Below are 27,562 nucleotides of genomic sequence, written 5' to 3' on the forward strand. Positions count from 1 at the left end.
CACACAAAAATTAAAAGAAAAACAACTGACTGGCTAATTTAGCAACTTGCAGGATGCAGCTGGTGCTACTGTTTTCATTAAAAAAAAAAAAATTGCCTTTCCCTTCCACCTTCCAACCATTCTGATTTCCCCCTTCAGCTATTTTGTATCCTGCAGCACCAGTGCTGAGTGTGACAACTCACTGACTTAGCTGGCACTGTGGGATACAAAATAACAAAGGGAAAAAACATAAGGATAGTGCGGGGGTGATGGCTAGCACCACAAAAATACATGCAATGACAGCACTGCCTGCCCTGATCTTGCTTCTGCTTCTATCAGCTGAGGGAGTTGGAAATTTCCCCCTTTTAAAATAAAACAATATTTTTTCTATGAATTAAACAAAAGGCTTAATGATGCCAGACTGTGAGTTACCCACCCCAGCATCATGAGTCACTATCTACCTAGCCATGACAGAGAACATAAGGGATATCTTATGCCACAGAGCTCTGCAGCTGAATAGTTAAAGAGGATTATTTTATGTTTCCAGCACTGATAATTTACCTTAGCTTTACAGCAGTCACAAGCTTCTCTGGTCATTAATGTTTTCAAATACCAGAGGCAGATAAGTCAATCAATTGATCCATCAGGTACCTTTCCAAAAATTCTCTTTACGCACAGTTCTTTCCTCCACAAGAGATGTTTTAAAAACATATCCCTCTGTTTATAACACTGGTTCAGCTTCAGCAGTGTTAGACTGATCACTGGCTGATGACACCAGGCTGATTAGACCAGCTCTGAGCAAGCTTAGAACACATCATGCTTGAAGTGGTCTGGGCAGCGGACTTCCTATCTATGCCAAGGCTCTCTATGTTGCAAAGGGGGGTGGAGCTGAGCTGGTGGTTGACCATGGGAAGTGGTTGACCAGGACATCCACAACTAAAGCAGTCAATGCATTTTGAATAAACATTAAATATACAAATAACAATAAACAAGTAAATATACCCAGTGAAAATCCCAGCAGAAGATATCAGCCATGATCCTGGTGTCTGGCTGAGCTCCACATGGCACAACTTCACAAGACATAAAGGAGAGGGGCCACAAAGGAAGTTACTCAGCTTCCAGAGTAACTCAGAGCAGACTCAGGGCTGCTCTAAACTATGCTGGTTTGTAATGCACCCATAGGGCCATTTCAGTTTCCTCGTGGTAAATGGAGATAAAGCTAGTTAAAAACTGCAGGAGGAATGAAATTGATGAAAATGTGGTCAGAAGTCCCCTACCACACATTCTGTCCTTTTTGACAACATCTGACAAGAAGAACTATTTGAAAAATCAAAATCTGGAAAATTTCAACCAGCTATAACTGGATAACAATGTTCTATAACTACCTCCCAGTAGGAGATTATGAAGCTTCATTCATAAACCATTGGGATCCTCAGATTTAGGGTATTTCAGAAGCTCACAGTATCATTATTTATTAAATCTGCCTATCCAGTTTCTCCCAGTGGCTCAGCTGTGGGAGAGAATGGTCTTGTTTTCTCGTGGTGTGCTCAGCAAAAGGGTTGCTGGGGAGAGGAGTTTTCTTCTCTCATCCTCTCCAGATGGGTCTGGAGAAGGTTGTGAATGTAAAACCCATTAAAAGAGTGAGAGAGAGCACTCCAGCAGCTTTGAGAGCACAGATAAAACTGTTGGGAAGTCATGAAAGGGATTTCATGTGAACTCTAAAGAGAATCCTATCCGCTCAACAAGTGACAACTCAATATCCCCAAAGGGAACAGCAGGACGGAAACCTGAACCTGGGGGCAAGTCAACCAATAACGATTGGAGAGTTAGTTACTTTAATGCTAACAAAGACAAGCTGAGGTGTTAAAATGGTTCCTACAAACACCTCTCCTCCTGTTTCACCTAAACTAACAAAGCCTAACACAATTTGTGGATGAAGGGCCTGTACAGACCCCTGATTATGGCCACTTTCACTAGTTTTGAGAAAACAGATCTCTATTCATTTTCAGTTCCATCCTTCATCTCATCAACTGCCTTAACAAAGTATCATGGTAAATATGTGGAAAACCACAAAGCTGTGCCAGGTTCAATTATACCGCCTGACACAGAGAGCTGGGATTTAAAAGGACAGCCTTTCCTCTTGGGATTAGACAGGAAAATACTACTTTTGCACCCAGCAGTCAAACTCCATCTGCCATAGAGATACATTTTACAGGGGGGAAAATCCCTTAAAACCAATATAAATATGACAGAACTTACTGCAGATTGGATGACTAGAGGCTACTGCTTTTTCTCCATAAGAATAGTTTTGGATCACACTTCATATTACACTTCCATTTATAAATGATTAACAGGTGTATAAGCATGTTGCAGACATGAGCAGTATGTCTTATAGAGGTTTATAAGCATGTTGATAGATGTTATAGAGGATTACAAACCAAGGTTATAAGCATCCTATTGACCTATTGGACTCATAACAATTGATTAACCATTTGTTAAAACATCTAATCACTTATTAACCCTTTATTAACTATTTATAAATGGAATATGTCAGTATGCAATCTGACCTTGATTTGGTTATGCATTGCACAGGGCTTTGGGATAATGTGCATAAGAAAGGCACTATATAATATAAACCCCACATTTCATTCTTTCTGCTTTGTTTTAGGCAATATTTGTTTGTTTCCTTGTTTGTTTTGTGTGAGGCTTGCTTCTTTAAAGCTGTGGAAACCCATTCCTCTTGATGAGGTATATGAGGTATATCTGCCTTGAACTGTAGTTACTGTGGCAAAAGAACAAGGTGTCAATATGTGTATTGACAAGCAAGTGGTTTTGCTCTCCTTGGCTAACAGTTACTCCCTAACTGGAAAGGTGTTCTAAGGGCATGTCTACACTGCAATAAAACACCCATGGCTGGCCTATGTCAGCTGACTCAGGATCACGGGGCACAGGCTGCGGGGCTATAAAATTGCTGTGTATATGTTCAGGCTCTGGCTGTGAGGTCTCCAGGGTCCAGGAGCCTGGCGCACCAGCCTGAACCTGAATGTCTACACTGCAATTTTATAGCCCCTTGGCCAGAGCCCCATGAACACAGGCCAGCCATGGGTGTTTTATTGCAGTGTAGTCATACCCTAAGGGGTTTGAACAGGGGACTAACTAGCAGAACAGCTAGTTCTCTTCCCAGCTCTAGCACTCACTATAAGCCACTCTGTGCCTCAGTTTCTCCATCTCCACAGGGATAATAATATGCACTCACCTAACAGGACTGTTGTGAGGCTTAATTAATTAATGTTTGTAAATGAGATCCTTGGATTAAACAAGTTACAGAAACGTGATTTTATTATTAAAAGTGACTCTTTATCCCAATGGGATAAATTGGCAATTGATCCAGCACAAACATTGTTGTTCTTGTGTTATAGCATCACACCAATTATAATTCTTGAACTAAGGCTGTGTCAGCATTTCTCCTGTAAACTCTTAGTTTCAGGGATTTAGAAACAAAACAAAAGAACCAAATGAGGTATCAGCACGTGATTATTTTATACTATCATCTAAGTATTTTAAGTATAATGGCTGATCTAGCTGCTGTTGAGAAGTGAGTACTGCACATGACCGGGATATAGTTTCATAAATATTTCACTATGCATATTTATTACTATTTATTAATTGTGTGAGGTGAAACCTAAAGGCTGGGATCGGAGTTCCGTTGTGCTATAGTGCATATAATAAAACTTGCCCTATATTCTTATACATAAGACAAGAAATGTAAAATCCACATTCAAAGGGATTGTCTCATATATATGGATCACTCTTTCGGGTTCAGTTACAATGCAAATAACGGGCTGCAGAAAAGGCAGAGGTGAAATGACGAAGGGATAAGTTATTCCAGGCCAGAAAGAAATCTGTGTGCTGGCTCAAGGCCACAGTGAGGGCAACAGCCTAGCTGTTGAACTCGGGCAGTGAAGCAGACCAAAAAAAGAGATGTAGCTACAGAATCTGTATATCTGACAGATCCATGGAGACACTTACATTTACGAGACTCCTGGACAGAGAAGTAACTTACAGAGCTCTTATAGCTAGCTTTATCCCCAAGGTCACTACAGTTAACAGTCTGAGTCAGGGACAGTGGAGTTTCAGGTGAAATTTGCTGATATGTGTATATGTATGGTCATTACACAGTAAGTCTTGGGTGACATTGTGGCTGAATTTAAGTCAATGGGACTTTTGACATTTGCTTCAGTAGGGTCTGGATTTCAACCCTTAACAGCTCCAGAAGAGATAAATTGGGGTCTATTATTAAAATGATGTAAACCCCCTCCTCTTTTTTTTTCTAAATTCATATACAGATAATGGATAATAATGACTTCAAGGAAGAGAAACACACTTGGTGAAGGACATGCCTTTTGCAAATGGGCAGCATGTGTATTTAAGCTGATAGAGACCTCACATTTCAGAACTGTTGCTAATTTGTTAGCCCTTAGCTGATGTTTGTTTGTTTGACACAAATAAAGTAAAGAGGTTTAAAGTGAAGGTTGAAATTTCCGCTTCATCTTGTTTCTCTGGTTCCCTGAGCCCTGTTACACAAATCCATCTTGGTGTAACCCCATTGATTTTAATGGAGTTACACCACAGATTAAGGCCCTGATCCTACTTACGTATGGGAAGAACTTTACACACAGGAGTAGCCCCTAAGAATGCTCAGCACTTCTAAAAATCAGACCCTGGTTACATCCTTGTTTGCACTGTCTTGTGTCCCCAAAGTGGGCAGTGTGTCTGGATTTCTGCAATAACCCTGAAGACATACAGTACACAAAACATGTAGACATGTGTAAACAAATGTGTTTAATGGTACGAATGTGATGTTTTACCTATATTTTCTTACAGAAAAACAAAAGTATTAAGATTATCATAATTAAGAGAAGGAAATTGACACAGTACGGTGAATTGAACCATAATATTTCCTTATAGATGCAGGTGCAATAGTATGCTTTTGATCTTGGAAAGTATTTATTAGAGGCTCTCTGGTAAGTAGGGGGAATAATATAGCACATTTCTCCCTGAGGTGTCTAGACATCTCTCAGTGGTTAGGGGCATTATTTGGTATTGTAGCTCATTAGTGTTAATAGTTATCAGAGATGAGGGGAATGGGATAATCTCTTTTATTGGACCAACTTCTGTTGGTGAAAGAGACAAGCTTTCAAGCTCTTCTACTTTGTGGAGCTCAAAAGTTTGTCTTTCACCAGCAAAAGTTGGTCCAATAAAAGAGATTACTCCACTTACCTTGTCTATCTCATATCCTGGGGCCAACACAGCAACAACAACACTGTAGGAATGTAAATCCCCCACAGTTAGATGGGTGAAAACATTTCGTTACTTTTACTGGCTTCTGTCACATTCTTAATGTCCTTGTGTATATCAATTTAAAAAAAACATTGTTTTTAATTAAGATATGGTTTGCTTTGATTAGATCAAATTAAATACAACATAGGGATTCCATATTTAGCTCACAGACTGAAATACATCGGAGTGGGGAAAAAATTATGTGCGAAATAACAGTACAGCAAACAGACTAAGTTGGGCCCCAAGCCTTCCAACACTTACAAATCATATAAACCATCCTCAAATACATAAAGTTAAGAACATGAATAAACAATTGCAGCATCTGACGCCTTTAGGAACTTTTGCCCAATTAAAGATTCCTGGACCTGGATATTTTTATGAAATAGTTTTGAATGCTCCTTCTTTTCAAGTGCTAAAAAAATAGAACAGAACATGTAACGGTCTAGAAGCCTGAAAATTTTTCTTTTAGAGAAGCCCTTCTAGATAGAGAAGACTTGGGGTGTGGTAAGGGGGGGTGAAGGAGGAATATCTGAAAACAGTTACTTTCTCGTAATCCTGTTTTTTATGACTTTAGTACACTCTTAAATCCAAAGTGGCCAAACACATTGTCAAGTTTTCCCCAGAGTTTTGTTTCCTGGACTGAGATGTGTCATGCCAAGTTTCAGTCTCAAGAGATTTTTTTCTCTTTTACCACCAACCAAGTTGCAAACATCCTGAAAAAAAGGGTTTACAATAGAAATGTTGACGCAACATTCGGAACAGTATTCCAAATGTGAAGCCTGTGCTACAGCCCTTTTCGTGATTTATATTATTTCCCAATAATTTTAAAACTATTTTTAAAGCATCACCAAATCCTGTATATTGCATGAATGTGGTGGATGCCGAAAGTAAGATTCTCCATCAAATGCTATATCAAAATACAATTTCCCACCATGTGTTTGTAATACTGCACTTGGGCAGATAAAAACATTGACAGAAAATCCTCAGTCAACATTTGTTTTTCCATAGATATAGACTGGAATAAAATTTTCACAAAGTGGCTTTCTGTAAATAGCCCTCTCAATTTTACAGGGCTCTAAAACAACACAACGTAGCTGTCTTATACACAATCTGAAACAACTGACTTGCTGAAACAGTTGTAATAAACCTTAATATTTAGTATTAGTATGGAAGTCTAGATCCCCTGCTGATCTGCAGGGAGAATCTACTCCCTGGGAAAGACCTTCTTGATTTATTGAAACAGATCATTTTCTAGCCACATGCTGAAGGCAGAGGTCTTTTCTTTTTTCCTCTCGGGTACAGGTACGCAGCCAGAGCTGCACTTCACAAAATTTTGAGGGTCTCTGTTTACAAAGGAACACCTGTGGGCAGCATTTCATCCATAGTGTATAGAAAGTGAAGTAAATGGGCCTACTCATGTGAGTAACATTAAGCATGTATGTGTTTGCAGGATCAAGTCCCAAACTGGGTATCTGAAACAGGGAGGATCTTTTTTAAAAGATGCTGGAGTAAGTTACCTTTCACTCTATCACATGCTACCACAGCAGGTAACATTCTATTATGTTAGACTATAGCAAGTGTGATGTTTGCTAACCATAGCTGAGCAAACATCTGAAGGTATGAAAGCTTTGACCTGATGTCTGGCTCTTGCCAATGTCACTCAAGACTGCAGCATGAAAATGGGGGCGGGAAATGGGACCCAACATAAGTGTAGCCCTACCATAACCTCAATACACATAGAAATCAGGACACCTTGTCCCCCAAAATAAGTCCTTATACTAATATCACCAGATAAACATCAGATTTGAGGGGAGGGAAATATTCACAAATTCCTCATCCTTTTTCTGTTCCATCGGTAATTTTGATTCCCTCTAACACAGTCCTGCCCAGAGTGGGGCAAGTGGGGTGCAAGAGACTCCGTCATTATGGATTGAAGCAATTTTAAAGCATTTTATGATGAAGGATTTTGCAGTCTCTCTGTTTTTTAATTTATGCATTTTAAATTTCCCTATATTTTCCCTCATTTAAATGATCTCAGCAGCTTGAGAGCCCTGCAGAATGCTTTAAAATCACCAAAGATGTTTATGATAACCATGTTCCACCATCCACTCCAAACAAAATACCCCAAACCTAAACCCCCTGATGCCTGGCATATAAACCCAGACCTAACCGTACTGGCACTGATAATCAGAAACAAACAACTCCTTCAACCTTCCTCAATTTTTTTCCTCCCTTTTTTGAAAAAGCTCAATTTCCTACTTTCCAGCAGTAGACAGAAAAGTGGGGAGGGACCTCATCTGTCACAAGCTATGTAGATTAACCTTTCAATTAGCTGTTATCAGGTTCTGTGTTTTAGCACCAGTCTTTCAATCTGCCTCCATTTAGCATCAGGAAGGCTTGAGGTTTAGGGTGGGTTTTTAAAAAAATTAATAATAGTAATTTTTGTTCTGTTTTTTCTTTGCTCCTCCACATTCTGATGTGAACGGTTGCAACCTATTTTTGTGTGTCTGATCTCTCTCCCACCTCTCTTTGTGTATGTGTGTGTAAGTGTAAGAAGACGAGCCCCACAGAGGAGGAGGGGAGCCAAGGTATTCTCTATATATTATTCTTTTTTTTCCTTTTGCAAAGGAGTTTAGAAAAGGTAACTGATGCAATCAATCCGTTAACTTCGGAATCTCTCAAGCCTCCCCCCACCTTCCTTGTCTGTCTCTCCTGGCTGCGTTTCCTCGCTGTGTATGTGTCAGGGGGAGGTTGTGTTGTTGTTGTGTTCCTGGCTCTGGTTGCAGCCAGGAGAGAGAGAGAGAGAGAGAGAAGCCGCGATCGCGTTTCAGGGGCAGCACATTCCGCAGGAACCGCTGCTGCAGAAACACACACAGCCAGAGAAAGGAGGTCATTGCAAGCAAAGGGGGGAAACCTGCACCAGAGGTTAGACTCATAGGAGTTTATGTGGGGGTGAGGGGAATAACAGGGAGCATGCGATGGGTTTTGTTTTGCATTAGGTGACAGGCTGCAATTTACCATAACAACCCCCTTTCCCTCCTCTCTGTGCAAGGGGCTTGTCAGTAAGCTGGGTACTTTTTTTTTTCTTTTCGCATTGGTGGCTGATGCACGTGTTTGCAGACACTTATGCTCGATAAAGCATTGCAGCGTCCCTGTGCATGTTGCAGAGGAGGGGATGGCTGGGTTGGGTGGGGGAGGAAAGGCAGAGGGTGACTGGCTTTTTGTGTGTTGCATGCGGTCACCCTGTACGGGTAGGTTGTAATCGTTCCTTAGCAGAAGGGATGACAGGGAAGTTCTTGTGCTTTGCATGGAGAAACTTGCAGGGACCTGCATGTGGCGTTGAAGCTGGGAGTCATTGTGCCCCTCACCCCCTCCATTCCGTGGTGCGGGCTGCGTCCGTGCGCGCTAAGCCGCTGCTAGTGCCAGGCACCTCGGGAGGGTTATGCTGAGACAACACGCAGGGTCTATCTCGCCCGCCCGTACGAGTGGCGAGATCCGTAGCACGCGCATGAAGCTCAATATTTAACGCTGTGTATTAGTGTGTGTCGCGCGCCCGCCCTGAAGTATTGGCTCAGTAGCGGCCGTCGCTGTCGCTTGCCAGCGCTCACCTCTCGAACAAACTTCAGGAGTAGGCGGTGACTGGGGGAGGGGGTGGGAAGTAGGCGAGATTGACGGGTGCGGTAGCCAATAGAAGGGTAAGGCTGCGAGATCCCTCGCCCTAACTAGTAATCGGCTGCCAATCGGTAGAGTTCAAGGCTGGGGCAGGGACTAGCCGGGTTCCTGCCCGTGTTTGGCGGCGGCAGCGGCCAATGGTTGTCCACAGTGCCTCCCCCTTGACAGGTAGGCGGGGTTCCTTGTGAGTGAAGGGGCGCGCCTCGTGATTGGCACGCATCACGTTCCAATGGGGAGGCTGGTTGGGTGCTGGGCGCGGCGCGCGTCTCCTGCGGGCTGGTGATGGACAGCGAGGAGCGGCCAATGAGCTTGGTGCGGAGTGGCCCAATGCCGGGCGGCGGTGGGCGGGGCGCGCGAGGCGGGAGGGGGGGTAGGTAAGGTTTTAATGAGACTCCATTGGGCTGTAATCAGTGTCATGTCGGATTCACGTTAACTACAACAGGGTGAAACAAAATGGCGGCGGCTTAGGTGAGCCCAGCAGCAGGGAGAGTACAGCAGCTAGGGGCGGGGGGGGAGCCAGCAGCCGCCGCAGCAGCAGTGGTGGCAGCTGCCTCAGCCTGGCAGCAGCAGGGGGAAGAGCCAGCAGCAGGGGGAGCAGCAGCAGCACCTGGAGGTTGCTCCTCCCCCTCCCAGCCCTGATCCCAGCAGAGGTGAGTGGTACCCTGAGAGGGGAAGCGGAGATCTGTCCCCACAGCATCCCTCCCCCAGGGGAGGGGAGGGCATGTCACACACACACACACAGGCACTGCCTCATGTGGGGACAGCTGCGCAGTGATGCTGCCCTCCCCACCCACCCGGTTCTGCAGCCCTGCCAGATAAAACGTGCAGAACGTTTGTGCTTTAAAATGGGGCTGGGGGGGGGGAGGATTTAAGAATTAAAATAAAATGACACCCTTCATCTCCCTTCCCAATAAAGCGTCCCCCTGCGATAGCCGACTTGAGACTTGCCAATACATCTTCCCCACCCCAGGTTGCAAAAATATTGTGCATTTCAAAATAAACATGCAACCTCAAAAATTCCACCTTGAGAACACTTAGTTTAAAATACATCCCCGGCCAAAACTTGTCACTTCTCTCACTGAGAATTACAAATCCGCCTCCTCTCTGCAAAAAAACTTTACCTTTAAATTACTCCCAGACCCTCCAAATATATTTCCAACCAAAGCATCCACCCCAGATTAACCCGAGAGTCAAAATATTCCCTCCTTCCAGTCGCTGATTACTTGAAATCACTGTCATAGTAGTAGCACATTCAGTGCTTTTAAAATGTGCGGGGGGGGGGGGGGGAAGGTGTGAAGGGCAAACGTTTACTTTTGTTGCTGTCAGGTTGTGGTAGTGCTGCTTGCTGCTGGTGGTGCTTGTTTCTGTCATGTTGTTGTTGCTGTTTTAATGTGTGATCTTATGGTGGCTTGTGGGGTATTACAGCATCCAGACACTTCATCAAATCCTGATGTACACGTGCTGCTCTCCAAGAAATTAAATAACCCCTTAATCTGTTTCTTGCAGCTAAAGTTGCTAGTGCCTCTCCCTTTGCAGTTAGCTAAAGTTTATGGAAGTACTAGTTTATTCACTTTTCACAATTAAAGGTATATACCATGTGAAGAGAAAAGAAATCACTGGCTCCATGATTTGAATAATTTTAGTTTAAACAGTGTCTTATGAACTGGGAGTCCCCATCTGATTTTTTCTGTTGTGGCTGTTGTTATTTTGAGGAGGAAACTTACGTCTTGAATCTTGAATTGAGGGGATAGTAGGAAAGAATTAGAATTGATGGGCTGCATAATTCTAAATAATGGGCTGGATGAAAGGAGTGTGGCCAAGAGAGTTTGTTTAATGCAATGGCAGTTTTCTCTTTTCTCTGCTCCTGCTGCAGTCCTTACCTGACCCTGATGCTGCAGCAGAGAGCTGGCCTGCTGCTGCTCCTGCTGTCTGTGAACAGAGCAAGTAGGAAGGAGCTGAATGAAATGGTACTTTACAGGTCACCAGCAGGTTGCACAACTCACTGTCTTTTCTATTCTCTCTCCCTTCCTCCCCCCTCCATCTATTCTATTAAAATCATATTTTAAAAACTTGTGCATAATATTTAAAACAACTGAGGATAACTTTGAGCTTTTATTTTTTTTAGATCTGTGTTTGAAAAGCTTGTTGTTTTTCTTGTGAAAAAGAACAGCTAAATTATAACTTCTTTCCATTTAAGCAAACAATTTGTTTTCTGAAACTAGAATTGTTTCTGAATGATCCAGATACTAGTTTGGGCTAAAGGAAGATGTCATTCTTGAGTGTAGTCACTAATCTTATAATCCTGTAATGACATGTTCAGTCAAGGTATTCTTTAATTAGCTTTAGCCTTACAGTAGATTTGTTTTTCACAACTTAACTTAATTTTTAGAATGAAGCTAAGATCGTGCAACTATTTTTGCTGTAGCCTAGCTTTTGATTTAAACACAGGCCAACCATTGAAAAGAGATGTCTTTTCTTGTACTGCAAGGTAAGATACTGTGTTTTCCAGAGCTCCTGTATCTGCATGCTAAATATTAATGTGTGGCTACATTTTGTGAACATATAAAGGATTACTGACTCCTAACCACTTGGCTTCTTAAATACTGCATTTTAAAAGTAATCAAAGTTGCTATGACTTTCAAAACAAAGCATAATTGAGCATTTGAGAAACTGAAACCATAATACACCGTGTGAGGCTGCTGAACCACTAAGTTAATGCCTGCCACCAAGAGACTTGGAACTGGTCCCTCCCAATTTAAGATTATGGTGGTGAAACTAATTCTTGCTTTGTTGGAGTTTATGAAAATCTTAATAGAATATTATTTAATGATTTTTTTTGAAGATTAATGTTGACACCAAGAAAATTGGTAATTCTATTATACATAATAAAATGAAGTTGCTAACAAACTTTTAGCCAAATAACAATTGCAGTTTTGAGTTTTAAATGTATATGACTTTGATCTGGATTTAGCAGTGCTAGAGAAGCATAGTTTGCAAAATTATTAATTGTAGCTTTATTTTGAATCTTGCAGTATTCACTTGTTTTAACTTTGAAAAGACTCTTGGAGTCATATTTTGCTGAGTCAGATATTTTGCTTTCAGATTCAAACTGGGGGTTTGAATCTGAAAGACTATACCTGATTTTTGGTTGTCTTAGACTTGGCTTAATAATTGCTACCAATATTTCCAATTTCTGAAAAAAAAATTAATTAAAAAAAAAAAAAAGTTAAAACTTCTACCAGGTAAGGCAAACCAGACACAAAAGCACTGAACTGGGCTATATTCTGAGGAATTTTTTGCTATTAAGTATTTCATTTACAATAGACCTTTTTGATGCCCATTGTGAAGGTGTCTGCGTGCTTTGCCTAATTAAATACACTCCATGACAAACCAACAGAATAACACTCATTATTTGTTAAATTTTTAAACAAGTCATTCAGAAGCTTTACTGCACAAGTATTGCCTTGAAGCTTAACAAACTGAGGCCAGGTCCACACTACAGCGTTAAATTGATTTAAACAGCGTTAAATCGATTTAACGCTGTACCGTCCACACTACAAGGCACTTAAAATCGATTTTAAGGGGTCTTATAATCGATTTCTGTACTCCAGCTAAATGAAAGGAGTAACCCTAAAATTGATATTACTAAATTGTTTTAGGGTTAGTGTGGACGGAAATCGAAGTTATTGGTCCCATTCTTTTACTGAGCTACCCAGAGTGCACCGCTCCGGATATCGATGGTAGCCTGGGACCGTGGACGCACGCCACTGAAGTAATGTGCCCTAGTGTGGACGCATAAAATCGATTTTATAAAATCTGTTTTATAAAATCGATTTTATTAATTTCGATTTTACTCTGTAGTGTGGACGTGGCCTCAGGCTCTGCTGGACCTCTGGAGCAAGTAAATTTTAGAAGTCTTGTTTCTCCATTGAGAAAACCTTGTCATATGCAGTGGAAATTCTCTTGGACTTCTGGATACACTCCACCAGTGTTGATATAGTAGGTGCTAGCATGCAGGAGGTTGTGTGACAGAGGGAATTTAAAGTAAACAGGTAAAAATGTGACTCTGCTGCTTGCTGCAAGAGTGTCACAGCAGTGTAGTCAGAATTTAGCAGTAGCCTAGAGCTTGCACACACCTCTGCCAGAGCCATTGGCTAATAAAAATTCCTGTAACTCACAGGTTACAGTATTTATATTGATATGCTTCATCAGGATCCTCAGAGGTTAGAACAAAACCTACACTGTGTGGTTTGGAATTTAATGGAAATGTTATGGTAGTTCATACGACATTAATGTAGTATAAACTTGAGTAGATTTAAAATGTGGCAAATTTGTATGACTCGGCAATTATGGTTTTGAGGGCTTAATTAAGGCACTGACCTTTATCCCCATTTAAAATCCATGGTAGAGCCACACAACTCAATAACTCTCTCTCTCTCTCTCTCTCTCTCTCTCCTTTTTATAAGAAATGTAGCTGTGGACATGCCTCTGACGAAATGGGTATTCACCCGCGAAAGGTCATGCTCCAATACGTCTGTTAGTCTATAAGGTGCTACAGGACTCGTAGCTGAATAGGAATCTCTTGCCACTGCAGGGAATTCCCTCAAAATTTTATTACAGGATATGGGTGTTAGTGTGACTTCGAAGGTATATTTACTTGTGGGATCTTTTTTTTAAGACAGTTTCCAGGGTTCAGAAATGCTCAAAAATTAAAGCATGGGCTGTTTTCAGCCTACAGCTCTCTCTCTGTTTGAGCATTGCAGCTATGTCTGAAGTTGTCTTCACCCACAGTTCTCATCCATGTGGTTTCAAAATGAAACTATATTAGAACCTTCCTTGTGTAGTTAACCAGAGCATGGCTCCCATGAGTAGACATTCTGTCTTAAACTTAACCCTTTCCACAATGGAATATCAATTTATATTTGAACACTTCTAGCTACAGCAGTCTGAAAACTGTTTTCAAATGTGCAGAACAGTTTTCAAACAGTAATAGTTAATGTGGATTGTGTACTAGTGTGGACTTGAATTAAACTTTGAATGGGTGGGGCCACCTTTTCACTAGCCAGTCTGTTTAGATCAAGAAGCTTCAGTATAGGAGTCAGGGCGATATCCAAATCCTATTTAATTTTATTAAGAATGTCTTTTTTTATTTTGGCCATCTGTTGAATTTGTGTTTGTAATCTCAGAGCTACTTAAGCCCCAACCAAAGCTAAAGTACTTTGAATAAAAGTGCTATATATATAAAAAAACTTTAATTATTAAAGTTCTTTTCGTACAAATAAAAGCACACAACTCATATTTTAATATCAGTAGTCTTACCTTTCTAATGCAATGGATGTGCCCTCTCTTTCCCACCACAGCAGCCCACAGTCTGGGGCTGGGAAGTGGGACGAAGGGAAGTGTCTCCCTTCTCTCCCCCACCACAGCTGCCCCCGAACTGGGGCTGGGAAGCGGGGGGGGGGGGGAAGGCAGTCTCTCCCCCACCACAGAGCTGAGACGGGGAAGGAGGGCTCTCTATCCTTGGTAGCCACAGCCCTGGAGCTGGGGAAAGTCACCTCTTTCTGTGGCCGCTGCAGCCCTGCACATCCCAAATTCCCCTTGCCCCCTCTTCTCACCCTACTGCGCACTGCCCCCTCCCATCTACCCCTTATTTCTCCCAAGGCCGCCACCACCACCTCGCCTTACATGTGTGTCTTCTCCAGGATCCAGGCACCTAATTTATGGACCCATGCCTGCGCTGCTGCAAGAATTATGTGGGTGGGTCCTTCATTGTCTCATCTTAGAGGGAGCTATCTACTGACTACCTGAATGGAGCTTGCAGACCCCTGGTGGTCCGTGGACTATGGTTTGAGAACCTCTGGTCTAGAGCCATTTAAATTCATCAGTAATTGGCCACACTTCCACTATTTACTGCCCAGCAGGATTACCACATGAGACCTGATCTGGAGTTGAAACTTAAAGAGAGAAGAAAAATGTAAGACCCAACAAATGCCTATTTGCTCCTCTTGAAAATTACTTACAATCTTGTAAGAAGATTAGAATAATTACAGCTGCTAGATACATGTAACCTGTGGAATTGCAATTCCATTTTCTGCTAATACAGTATACCATATACTCAATTTTCAGTTGTATTGTAGATCAAGAATATTTTTATTTAAAACAACAAGGTGAGCTCATTATTGGATAGACAGACTTGATTGCAAAAGCCACTTTTTTTACATGAGATTTTAATATTGGCTTTGCACTTTGCTGTTGAGTCATTGTGTGCTGCCTCAACAGCGGACACGTACATATATTTGTTTGTTTAAATTTAGATTTTTCTGGAGAATTGGAGAATCATCTTCTTGTCAAGAGAATGGTCAGTTTAAATGTTGAGTTCTATTCCATGTGGTGGTATTTTATTATCTACTTTATTTCTTATCAAAGTATTAATCCTGTCAAGTGGTGTTTGTTGTTTAAAGCTGGCATATAATAGGGCATGTCCTCAGAAGTGGTTCGTTAACTTTTTTTTTAAACATCTATATTTAAGATTTGAAGATTATGTCAGGAAACAGAATGATCTTAACAATGAAGTATATTTTCATCTCCGTGTATGGGTATATTTATTTTCTTAACACCTTGATACAAAATGAGTTACCAAGAAACTATTTATGGTGTTCTAAACTTCAACTAACTTTGGAGGTCATGTAATCACTCACTTAATAGAAGAAATTTGAGCAAATTTGTGTCTTGAAACAAATGCCACATATAAATGGCACATGGTACGTTTAAGTCAAGTGTTCTATGTGTAGTCATACCGAAAATAGGAATTATAAATGTAATTACATTATGCCTATCTCAGACTCATCCTGTCACTCCATTGGCAAAGTTCCTACTTCCTAAGAAGCTCTGGTATTGCTGGCACAAATAGGCCCTTGTTTTCAGCCTCAGATATAATGGTAGCTCAGTGGTGTATAGTTATCCCTGTACATACTGTGACATTGATACTTGTTATGGGCACTATATCAGTCATATAGTATTCATGTTTTGGTGGTGGTTGTGATTAAACTAATATATCAACTAATCAGACAAAACAGGTAGTTTTTTAATTTTTGTAACCTGTTGAAAAGGAGGGAGTGCTTGACAAAGGGCACTTTATCAACGAATTGCCTAACAGGTGCAGCTAATCCTTTCTTCATTAATTACAAGACCATAGTGCATATATATGGTGTTTACGTTTTACAGTGGTGGGCTTCAAGAAGGTCTATTGACCGAAAGTGTTCCATCAGGAAAGACTTCACTGAATTGAATCCTTTTAAGAACTGATCAGTGAGTAAATGGTTGGGGAATTAGGACTCTAAAAAATTACAGTTATACTGGGTATGAGTAGAAATTTATGCGTTCTGTGGATCACTTCCTAAAAGAGGAGGGAAGTGTGGAATTCTTAAACACATTTTGCAAAGAGAGTGCTGTTCTTAAAAAGTCACATGGAGGCTTCATTACTGGAACATGTCCAAGCTAAAAAAATGACACCATTGCTAATTTGTATCTATTTCAGCATTAACTGTTTGTTTTTTTTTTTCTTCTCTCTCTAAAGCTTTTATCTTCCCTAATAAGGATGTACCTGTACCACCAGGAACAGTCTTTCTAGACTTCCAAATTGGTAAAATAATAAGGAATTTCAGTCAGCACGTGTTCCTGTGTCTCTTCTGATTCCTGAAGGATGGATATTTCTGAGAAGCTGCTAAACAGCATGTGGAACCCTCTGATTGTTTTAGAGTTGTGAATAACCTTGGAAAGATTTGTTAAAAGAATAAAGAGGAACCTCTATGGGTAACTTTTGGCTGGAAGATATTATTGGTCAACCATGGTAAAACTTGCAAACCCACTTTATACAGAGTGGATTCTTGAGGCTATACAAAAGGTTAAAAAGCAAAAGCAAAGGCCATCTGAAGAAAGAATTTGTCATGCTGTGTGCGCTTCACATGGATTAGATAAGAAAACTGTTTCGGAACAGTTGGAACTAAGTGTTCAAGATGGCTCTATTCTTAAAGTTACCAACAAAGGCCTTGCATCCTACAAGGACCCAGATAATCCTGGGCGTTTTTCGTCTGTTAAACCTGGCACTCTTCCTAAATCTGTTAAGGGATCTAGAGGAGCCTCTAATGAGCTTCGTAATGTGGATTGGAATAAACTATTGAGAAGAGCAATCGAAGGGCTTCAGGAACCAAATGGCTCCTCTCTGAAAAACATAGAGAAATATTTGAGAAGTCAAAATGACCTAGCAAGTATTTTCAACAACCCTGTCTTTCAGCAGAGATTACGGCTGGGGGCCAAGCGTGCTGTAAATAATGGGAGGTTATTAAAGGATGGACCTCAATATAGGGTGAATTATGGTAATTTGGACAGTAAAGGAACTCCAAAATATTCCAGTGCTTTCCCAGCTTCTCTTCCTCCCGTAAGCCTTCTGCCCCATGAAAAAGACCAGGTAAGTGTGGAAAATGAAGGCAAATCTAGATGTGAAAACAAAATCCAAATAAATGCCAATCCAGTTTTCCTTTGGTTTTATATGAAGTTGATTTGTTATAATTTGGAATAGTTTGGGATTAATTTAACTGTTTGTGAATGAATCTGACTAACATGTTCTGAAAGGTGATGCCTGCATTGCTGTATATGCTGTTGTGAAGTTGTTTTTAGGTTGTTTCTGGTTTTGTTTTTTAAGATAGGGAAGGGGAGCTATGTGGAAAAGGGATGTGTGTGCCTTTGTGCTTGGGCACTTTTGGAGATGAAATGATTACTTTTTGTCACCTTTTCCACCAGCTTGATAAAGTAATGTTATGATGTTGGTATAATCCTGGCATAAAAATAAGTAGAATTCAAGCAGTTCGCTTCTTTGTGTGTGTAGTTTTGTACTATAATGCATGGATCAGACACAATTTCACAACTGTAGTAACACTAATGAGATCTATTGTTAATACATTTCTAATGTAGTCTTAAGTCCTTTTTTAAATGTATTTTAGTTATACTCCGCTTTAGAACTGTGGTTGTTTGTGAGCTGACGTTAATAATATATGCATCTAGGAACTGAACTGAAGATGTCAGATCAATGTGTTGCTTCCTCTTCCTTCTACCATGCTATCTTTTGGTGCTCTCTCTGTCCTGAAGAATGTTCTCAGCCCATTTTAATTCTCTTGACCATCATATATCTGCTTTGTCACCAGGTGGCCCTTATACTTCCAGCAGAGGTGTTTAATGGCTCTGACTTCTTTCTAAAACTTATCCCTGTGTTTTCAACCCAAGATTTTAAAGGATAAGATGATGAGAGAGCATCAATGGCATAAAAAATACCTGAAGGGACTCCTTGGTCATTCCTCACTTGGAGGTTGTGGTGTGCTTTTGGAAACTTCACTAGAGATTTTTTCCTACTCTGCCACTTGGTATCCCACTCAGCTTGAATTATTCATCTCAGTGGCTTTTTTAATGGATTAATTGCAGAGTGGCTTTTGAACTTCAGATGCCTTTTATTAGTGCTCACTTCTGACTTTGCATAACATACACCTTTCTTTTGACAGTTATGGGGGCTGCAAATGGCATCTCTATCAATTCTCCTTTTAGCAGTTTTCACGTTCATTTCTTTCGTTCCTTTCTCCTCTCAGCGTAGCTTGAGTCTTATTCTACATTTGTTGTACAGAAGCAATTCAGCTATAGAGCTGATGGCAAAGTGACACTGGCTAGAAGCCTGAGCCTGCAAAATTATATGTAGATGTCGGAGGGGAGTGCTCAAGCACAGTTACCCATTTATTTCAGTGATATTGCTCATGTATGAAAAGTGCATCAGGCCCTAGAATTGCAATAGAAATTCAGGAATATTGCTTACCAATTGACTTTTTTTTTAAAATGCAAACCACTGAGAGCTTCCTCATTATAAGTACTTTTAGGAATTCTTGCTGTAATTCCAGTATTCTACACTGAAGTGAATCATTTGAAGCAAACAAAAACACATTAATAATGTGTCAGATCTTCATGATCTGTGTTCTCAGGAGGAAATCTCCACTGGTAGTGTAGGGCTAGTGACTCATGTTCAGGGCAAGCAAATGGTCAAACAGGTCTTAGTGCTGGAAAAGTTAACCTTTATTGTATACCACTGAGAAATGCTGATATAGATCTAAATTTGATTTTTGAACATATGTCCAACAAATCAGTCCTCTGATGTCAAGTGGTGTTACAAGAATTGAGCTTTCGTTATATGAAGCAAATTCTGGTATAAAGATGTACTGCTAATTTATGCTGTTTAGATTTTACTCAAAGTCTTTACATCAGCTTCTGGAAACCTGTGTAGCCCCACTCAAATAACGGTGCTGGGCTGACACTGAGGATCTGTGAATCTGGCTCCATAATAGTTGTGTAGGTGAATTCTTACAATATAGTTTAATGTGGCAATGTCCTGTACGTAACTACCAGTTGCATGACTTTATTTTAAAATAACTATCCCTTCAATAAATTATATAAGTGTCGGGCCAGGCCGGGGCTGAGGGATTTGATAAGGGGCAGAGGGTCTTGGGGGTGATCGGGGGATCCCCCCACTCCACCAGCTCCCAGCCATGGCGCTCCAATTCCTGCCGCAGGTGAGTGCAGGACCTTTCCCCAGCCGACCCCCAGCGACACGGCTGGGGCCGGGGCAAGGAAAGTGGAGCAGGCTGGCGCTGTGTCGCTCTGCTTCCCTCCACAGGTGAGTGCAGGGGGCAATCCTTTCCCCAATCTCTCTGCACTCACCGTGGGGTGTGATGGGGGCTCAGGGCAGAGAGTTGGGGTGTGGGGTGCAGGAGGGGTGAGGGGTGTGGCAGGGGGTCAGGGTGTGCAGGGTGCAGCAGGGGGCCCAGGGCAGGGGTCAGGGTGCAGGAGGGGCACAGCAGGGGACTGGGGTGTAGGAGGGGTGCAGCGGGGGCTCAGGGCATTGGGTTGGGGTGCAGCAGGGTGTTGAGGTGCAGGGTATGGCAGGGGGCTCAGGGCAGGGAGTTCGGGGGCAGGCTCTGGCCTGATGTGCACTGGGGGCAGGACAGGCTGGCTGCCTGCCTTGCCCCTGCACCACTCCGGGAAGCCGACGGAACCTGAGGAAGGAGAGGTGCAGGGGTATATGTGGCTGTTGCTTCAGGCACCTCCCCCAGCAGCTCCCATTGACCGCGGTTCCCCTGCCCCCTGTGCGCGTTGGGCCGAAGCCGCTCTAGGTAAATGCTGGGGGAGGGTGGGGAGTGGGGGGTTAGGAGCTTGCAGGCTGCAGAAAATAACCCCGTGGGCCGTGTGTTTGAGACCCCTGAAGTAAATGGGCTTTCAGACTGGTGAGACCAAGGGCAGACCTTGATATTCCCCTTTGTTGGGGGCTTGGAGGGAACCCAGTGTGAGGTAACGTTTCTTATTAGGTTTATATAGTGTCCACCACAGTGGGGGCCTGATCTCAGTTGGGGCTTCTAGATGCTTCTGTAATAAACAAAATAATGCTGTGGGAACTCTGAAGTTTGCCTTGCAAAACGGGAGTTGCAAACTCCTTTTAAATGTTGGTGATGGATAGGTGGGGTTGTGAACTCATAGGTGAAGTGTGCTGCATGCATATAACAAGGGTCCAGAGAGATGTTAGAGCACTGCTGTGTGGATCCTGGGTTAGCCTTTTCCATGAAGCTGTTTGGATCCATTTTCTTCTGGCATCAGAGTTATATTAGGAGTGGTACAGTACATTGGCATTCCACCATAGCTGTGTATTACCTCCCTGCTGCAGTGGGAATAGAACTCAGAGTGGAGTATTGCTGTTTCTGCAAGCTTTAACTACCATGTGTATTTCCGTTAGAAAATTTGCATGAGTCCAAAGGAGAGCATGTGTTTAAATGTCAGTTCTGCTTCCTGTAGAGTTTCAGAGTAGTGGGAAAAAATGGTCAAGGGTATGGAACAGCTTCCATTTGAAGAAAGACTGAAAAGATTTAGGGCTGATAAGCTTAGAAAAGAACTGACTAAAGGGGGACATGATAGAGATCTCTAAAATCATGAATGGTGTGGAGAAAACGAATAGAGAAGTGATATAACCCTTTCACACAATACAAAAACCTGCCATTGCCAAATGAAATAAAGAGGCAGTAGATTTAATACAGACAAGAGGAAGTACTTATTCACAAAATGCACAGCTAACCTGTGGAACTTATTGCCATAGGATGGCCAAAGTATAACTGGATTCCCAAGAGAACTGGGTAAATTCATGGAGGATAGGCCTATAAATGGCTATTAGTTAAGATGGTCAGGGATGTAGCCCCATGCTTGGGGTGACCCTAAACCTCTGACTATTGTAAGACAGGGCTGGATTGCTCCCATAATTGCTCTATTCTGTGCATTCCTACTGAAGCTGTAGTACGGCCACCATTGGAGACCAGGTACTGGGCAAATGGACCATGGTCTGACCTAAAATGGCAGTTCTTATGTCTCGGTACTACATTTACATGGAGGGGCTTCAGAGGGCTCCCAGCAATATGGGAAGAGAAGTGTGCAACGGAGCCGCTTATTTCTCAGTATCGTTTTGCTTCTCTTCGTCTGCATGGGGGATGGAAGCACCTGGCCCATAGGCAAAACATATTCCATTAGGAATGTACCCTAGGTTTTCAACCATACACTTTCTGGGTTGGATGGCAGAAAGTGTGATTTAGAGCTAAATGAATTGAACTTCTAAAGAGCATAACAGATAACTATTTTGAGACTAGTGTGGTGGCTTACACTTACCTTCTTTCTCCCACATACTCATGTACTAATAAAGAGGGGCTGTTTTAAAAACAAGGGATGTGGGTTGATCATTTGTAGGAGCTTACTCTGTGTAGACATGGATGTGCAGTGGTTTGTGACAGATAGTGGGTATCTAGAACACAGGTATAGCTATTTGCCTTTCCTGTGTTCTGGGCGAATCAGAAGAGACAATATGTTGTTTGATATGTATTCATTTTTAATATTTTCTTAGGCCTCTCAAATACCTTTAAAAAAAAAAAACCACACAGTTGAGTAATAGTTCTCTGCATTAGATTTTTATGCCAAGAGTCATTCTTTTGTATGGTTTTTCTCTTTCACTTTCAATTTGTCCCTACAAATTGATCTTATTGCAAAAACAAGCTGTTCTATTAATTTTTCATACTTTGAACTCCTATTTAATGTTTTTACTGGCCTGTGAAGACCTTAGTTGTTTTTCAGATTATAACTTGGCATGGGTTGAATTTCAATTGTCTGGGATGCTGCTTCTGCTAGTGCAGACACTGGGTGTTTCTCCTTCTGTCTGTCAGGCAGGGAGCCAATGTATAGAGAAGATTCTGGCACCCAGCCCCCTCTTCCAGGCTCCTCCTCTCTCTGCTTCTTCCCCGTGGAAAGGCAGCTGGAGCCTGTTGGGTAAAGGCTTTGCTAATTGCTCCACCTTACCTATCTGGCCTCCAGATATACTGGAGAGCAGAAGCAGAAAGGAAGTTGTCTCTCCTGCTTTTGCCCACTGTACTTGTTCCATAATTAGGGCGGCGTTCCACACCCACTGACGTCTGTTTGCCTATAGTGACCTACCATAGCTGACACTGAAATTATCCAGGACCACCTGCACCACTTGCAGGGTCCGTCTGTAGGAAATTCTCCATATGTCTTCTGCTAGTGCAGAACCTAAACCACATATTGCAGGACTCCATTCAACTAACAGACAACATTCTAGCTTCTCTAGTTCCAACCCCATCTGGGTGCATTTCTGAGGAAAGAATATATTCTCTTCCTTCAATGGCCCAAAAATATTGAGGGCTGGCCAAAACTTTTGTTTACAAAGATTTTTCAGACAGACAGCAGTTTTTAAAAACAAGAGCAAACAATCCCCTCTCCATCTTCCTAATTCCAGAGGAATAAGCCTATTTTTTTTCCTCCTGGCCTGTAGTTGGGCACAAGTTTAACACTAACAGGCTCTAGCAACAAACTTCAAGCCTGAGCCCTAATTTAAAGAGGGTGTAATCAGCTTTATTTCTTTCCTTCTGATCCTCCTGAGTCAGAGGTGCCAAGAGGAAGGATTTATTGTTGCCTACATGGTTGTTCTATAATCTCCTGAGTCCTCAAAGTAACTCTTGTAAGCTACTTAATGGAGTTTTACCCTTGCTTCTGCCCTTTGTCAGACCAGACCTGCTGTGACCAAAACCCTCTCCCATCTGCTAGGAGCCATCTTGCCACTTCCTTGGACCAAACAGGTATGGGTCTTAAGGTACTTTCATGTCTGTGAATGATCTGGGGAATGAGGCTGAGCCTAGTCCTGTCATAACGAACCCAATTATTAAATACAGCAGTTAAAGATGGAGTCCCTGTTATACTCTCTCCTCAGGGGCAAATGACCAAGGGACTTCCTGTTGTCCATTGACCTCAGCAATTGTCTCTAAACCTGTCCATTATCCCAGCTTACCAGACGTTCATGAGGCTTTCAGCAGATTGACTATAAAGCAGTAGACCACACTACCATTTGTGCTTGCCTCTGTCCCCTCGAGCGTCCAACAAAATGCTGATGGTAATTAGATGCTGCTCTCAGACAAACTGTCTGTTTAATACCTTTTATATGTCTGGCCTCTTTCAGGGATTTGTGTCCAAAAGTGCTAAATAGTCAGCATCCAGATGGATACCTCCTCACATTTGAAACTCTGGGCTTGTTGCGAACCAGGAGAAAAGCTCCCTCACCCCATTTTGGAGTCATAGTAGATAAAGAGGAGGAGAAGAGAGTTGCGTTCTCTGTAATGCAACTCCAGGCTTGCAAGCAGCTTGAGCTTTTAATCTTACAGAGGTATCCATCCGGAGCTGCATATCCTTACAGGTGACCCTGGTGACCAGCCTGCCAACAACTGGTATGTCTTAGTCTTTCACCTACTGGGAATCTCCTGGAATTCAAACTAGAGGCCTTCCTGTCAGGGAAGCTCTCTCAGACCTGAATGGATGGGTCAGTTTCTCTTGAGTCAAGTCCTCATTGAAGGATTTCCTCCTCGTAGATGCCAGTGGATATGATGCTCATTTCCCACTTGGGGTATGTTCAGAAGATTTAGTTCTTCCAGGGAGAGGCAGTGCTCTAGAGGTTAAGGTTGCCAGGCTTGCTCTGGTTTCTCTGAAATACCATCTAGTCCAATAAGTCATGATCAGGTTGGAGAACTCACCAGTGATAGCCTACTTGAACCAAGAACTGGTGCCTCATGAGTAAGTCTGTCCTGTTTTTGCATTAAGTAGAGGGAAAATCTGCATCTCTGGAGCCAATTTAATAGTTATGGCCATTAGCTCATCCATCTAGGCAAATGTAAACCCCACAGGGAAGTTTTCCAGTGGGTATCAGCAGACCAGGTCACTGTCATGTAACCTATTCGCAATCTCCCCCAGAACTATCAAGTTCCCCAGTCCCTGCAACAGATCCCAAACCTAGGGAGCTCTGGCCTGGAACGCATTCATTATCAGCTGGTTAAACAGGCCTTCCTTTCAAACCCTTTTGCTTCTCCAGAAAATCTTAAAGAACCGTGAGACGTGAGAAATAATTTTTCCACTCTACTCCACACTGGTTAGGCCACAACTGTAGTATTGTGTCCTGTTTGGGGTGCCACATTTCAGGAAAGATGTGGACAAATTGGAGAAAGTCCAGAGGAGAGCAGCAAAAATGATTAAAAGTGTAGAAAACAAGACTTGTGAGGGGAGGATTGAACAAGTGTGTGTGTATGTGTGTGTGTTCTGAAGAAGAGAAGACTGAGAGGAACATGACAGTTTTCAAGTATTTAAAGGGTGTTACAAGGAAGAGGAGGAAGAAAAATTGTTCTTCACTTCTGAGGATAGTACAGGAAACAGTGGGCTTAAGTAAGGGAGGTTTAGGTTAGACATTAGGAAAAACTTCCTAACTGTCAGTGGTTAAGCATAGGAATAAATAGCCTAGTGGGTTGGTGGAATCTCCATCACTGGAGATTTTTAAGAGCAGGTTAGACAAACCCCTTGTTAGGGATGGTCTAGATCAGGGCTCGACACCCTTTCAGAAGTGCTGTGCCGAGTCTTCATTTATACACTCTAATTTAAGGTTTCGTGTGCCAGTAATACATTTTTAACGTTTGTGGAAGGTCTCTTTCTATAAGTCTATAATATATAACTAAATTGTATGTAAAGTAAATAAGCTTTTTAAAATGTTTAAGAAGCTTCATCTAAAATTAAATTAAAATGCAGAGCCCCCTAGACTGGTGGCCAGGACCCGGGCAGTGTGAATGCCACTGAAAATCAGCTTGCATGCTGCCTTTTGGCACTCGTGCCATAGGTTGCCTACCCCTGCTCTAGATAATACTTAGCCCTGCCATGAGTGCAGGGGACTGGATTAGATCGCCTCTCAGGGTCCCTTCCAGTCATACAATTCTATGATTTTATGAAAAGAGGAGGGTGCCTCTTGGTGCTGGTAGGCTGAGTGACTCTACTTCATGGACCTACTCCACTTGATTGGGGAGAGGTGATTGGAGATGGGTGAGGGGCGGAAATAATAGACAGTCTCCTGAATCCAAGTCCAGTACTGAACTCTTGTGTCTACGTTCTGCAGGCTTAGAGCCTGACTCTTGACTAGTCCTTAAAATCCCTGGGAGTTTCAAAGATTATAAAAATTCCTCCTCTACTGCCACAAGAAGTCTATCTTCCACATATTGCTTGATCTTGTGCTGGTCCCAGGGATAAGGACAGAGAAATTTCTTCTTTGCCCTTGATCTCTATCAGTATGGGCTCAAGAAGAGTACTGCTAGTTACCTCAAGACCTTCATGCCAAGCATTCTGAGGAGTTCGGTAAATGGCTTCAAGATTTCTTGAGGTGAAATGCTACTTTAAACCCCACTAAAATCCTTGTATCTCTCCATGAATCCTCTAATCTGGTTCCTGCAGTTCTTTTTTCTAATTCTTTTCTGAGCCAGATCTTAATCCCTCTTCATGGAAAGTGGTGGTGGTTTTGGCATAGGTGCTGACTCTGTGGGTGCTCCAGCCCTGGGTCTTCCAGCCCTGCTTATCACTCACTAGCAGCCAGCACCTCCCACCCGCCACAATCAGTTGTTTTGGGGGGTGCAGAAGGCTCTGGGAGCGATAGGGAAGAGTGAGAATGGGGCATGCTGGGAGGAGGGGGCTGAACTGGGTAGGAAGAGGCGTGGTGGGGTCTTGGGAGAAAGGATGGGGTGGGGGTGGCGCTTGGGGCGGAGAAGGGGGTTGAGCATCTCCTGGGCCCAGAGGAAGCTGGCACCTACGGGTTTTGGTGGCCATCACTTTTTGTTCTGATGGATTGGGGAGTTGGTAGCCTACTTTAATCTTCCAAAAAAGAAGGTAGTCCTTTGCACCTCCCACAGTTTTCTCCTTCCTTCTTAACTCTCGTCTGACTCGCAAAAGTCCTAAGAAGGTGTTCTGGCATTTTCTGGTTGCCTGAGTTTTGAAGACTTAGCTTTAATTCCTCTTACAAATCCTTCATCCCTTCATCTTTTTTTGAGGGCTCATGTGAAGGAAAGAAATCTTCTCCATATATGCTATCATCCTGGTGTGACATACCAGGGTACAATCTGGACCAGTGAGTGATTTTGCCAGAGCAGTGTATAAGAGAGAGTCTCCATGCGTGAGCTCTGTTGAGCTGACGCTTCATTTGTAAGTCTTCTAGATAGTACTATCTCTTCAGACTTTACTTCCTTAAGCAATTTTGCATTTGGATGTGGGGTAGGAAGGTGTGTGTGGTTCTCTTTCTCCCCTCCCCCCCGCCCTGAGCTGCTACTCTTCTGTTCTCCTTGCTGACGGTGAAGACCCTAGTTCTCATAGCACTAGAACATAGCCAGTGTCTTTTTCCCCTGCCCTTTCCATTGCAGTCTGGTTCTAGAGCTTCAAGAACTCTTATCCTATACTGTCATGCTGTTGCTAAGCAGAAATTGCATCCTGGAAAGCCAGGTTTTTGTTCTCCTGCATCATACCCACCAACCACAAATGGATTGTCTTTGCTGACTGGGGGGAACGATAGAATATCAGGCACTGACGCTTAAATTTACAAGGAAGTCCTTTTACTTAATCTTCTGAAAACAATGCTGCTTCAAAAAGAAAGAAGCCATTGTAATGTGCTTCTGTTTTAAAGGAAATGTATGTATTGCAGCTGACAGCAGAGTGTTAAACTTGGATAATTTTGGTAGTTTTTTATTCATATTCACTTCTCTCCAGCCTTTCTATAAGCTCTGATTTTTGCAGGGCACCAGGCATCATCGCAGTTGCCCTACAAATTGAAAAGTTTTAGGGATTTCTCTATTTTGCTCTCTGACCATCTAAATTTTGTTTCATTAGCAAGTGTAACTAGTTTACAAACGTTTGTTCTGTCTAGATTATTTCTATATGTTAAAAGAAACAGGTTCTACCTTAGTAACCAAAATTAATTTTCTCTCTTAGTCTCTTGTCTAGTTTGACAAAGCTGGTCGTCCCCCCCTCTCCCCAAGAGCAGCCATAATTTTATTAAGTAGTTCTTTTCAGCTCCCCTGTTTGGCTAATGTTTGCTCATCATAGTACAGTTGGGATTTGTTGATGCTTAAGAGATTCTAACTGTCTATACATT

The 27,562-nt window shown here is 42.3% G+C and overlaps 1 protein-coding gene across 15 annotated transcripts in view; it reads left to right on the plus strand.

The window, feature by feature from the left end:
• Positions 1-8,172: 8,172 nt before the first annotated feature.
• KAT6B (lysine acetyltransferase 6B) overlaps positions 8,173-27,562 on the plus strand; it is a 200,510-nt gene continuing 181,120 nt past the window's right edge. For 3 of the 15 annotated variants that reach the window (XM_050959880.1, XM_050959894.1, XM_050959895.1), the window contains exons 1-3: positions 9,364-9,641; positions 11,440-11,479; positions 16,568-17,458. In XM_050959880.1, the coding sequence (XP_050815837.1) occupies positions 16,838-17,458 (621 nt within the window). In that variant the 5' untranslated portion in view covers positions 9,364-9,641; positions 11,440-11,479; positions 16,568-16,837. Of the gene's footprint in view, positions 8,245-9,138; positions 9,160-9,363; positions 9,642-11,380; positions 11,480-14,912; positions 14,966-15,305; positions 15,362-16,567; positions 17,459-27,562 lie in introns of those variants that run through there. The other 12 variants (XM_050959885.1, XM_050959891.1, XM_050959886.1 and 9 more) reach the window with 12 other exon arrangements.

This window comes from Gopherus flavomarginatus, chromosome 6 (assembly GCF_025201925.1).
Source record: "Gopherus flavomarginatus isolate rGopFla2 chromosome 6, rGopFla2.mat.asm, whole genome shotgun sequence".
Taxonomy (NCBI): Eukaryota; Metazoa; Chordata; order Testudines; family Testudinidae; genus Gopherus; species Gopherus flavomarginatus.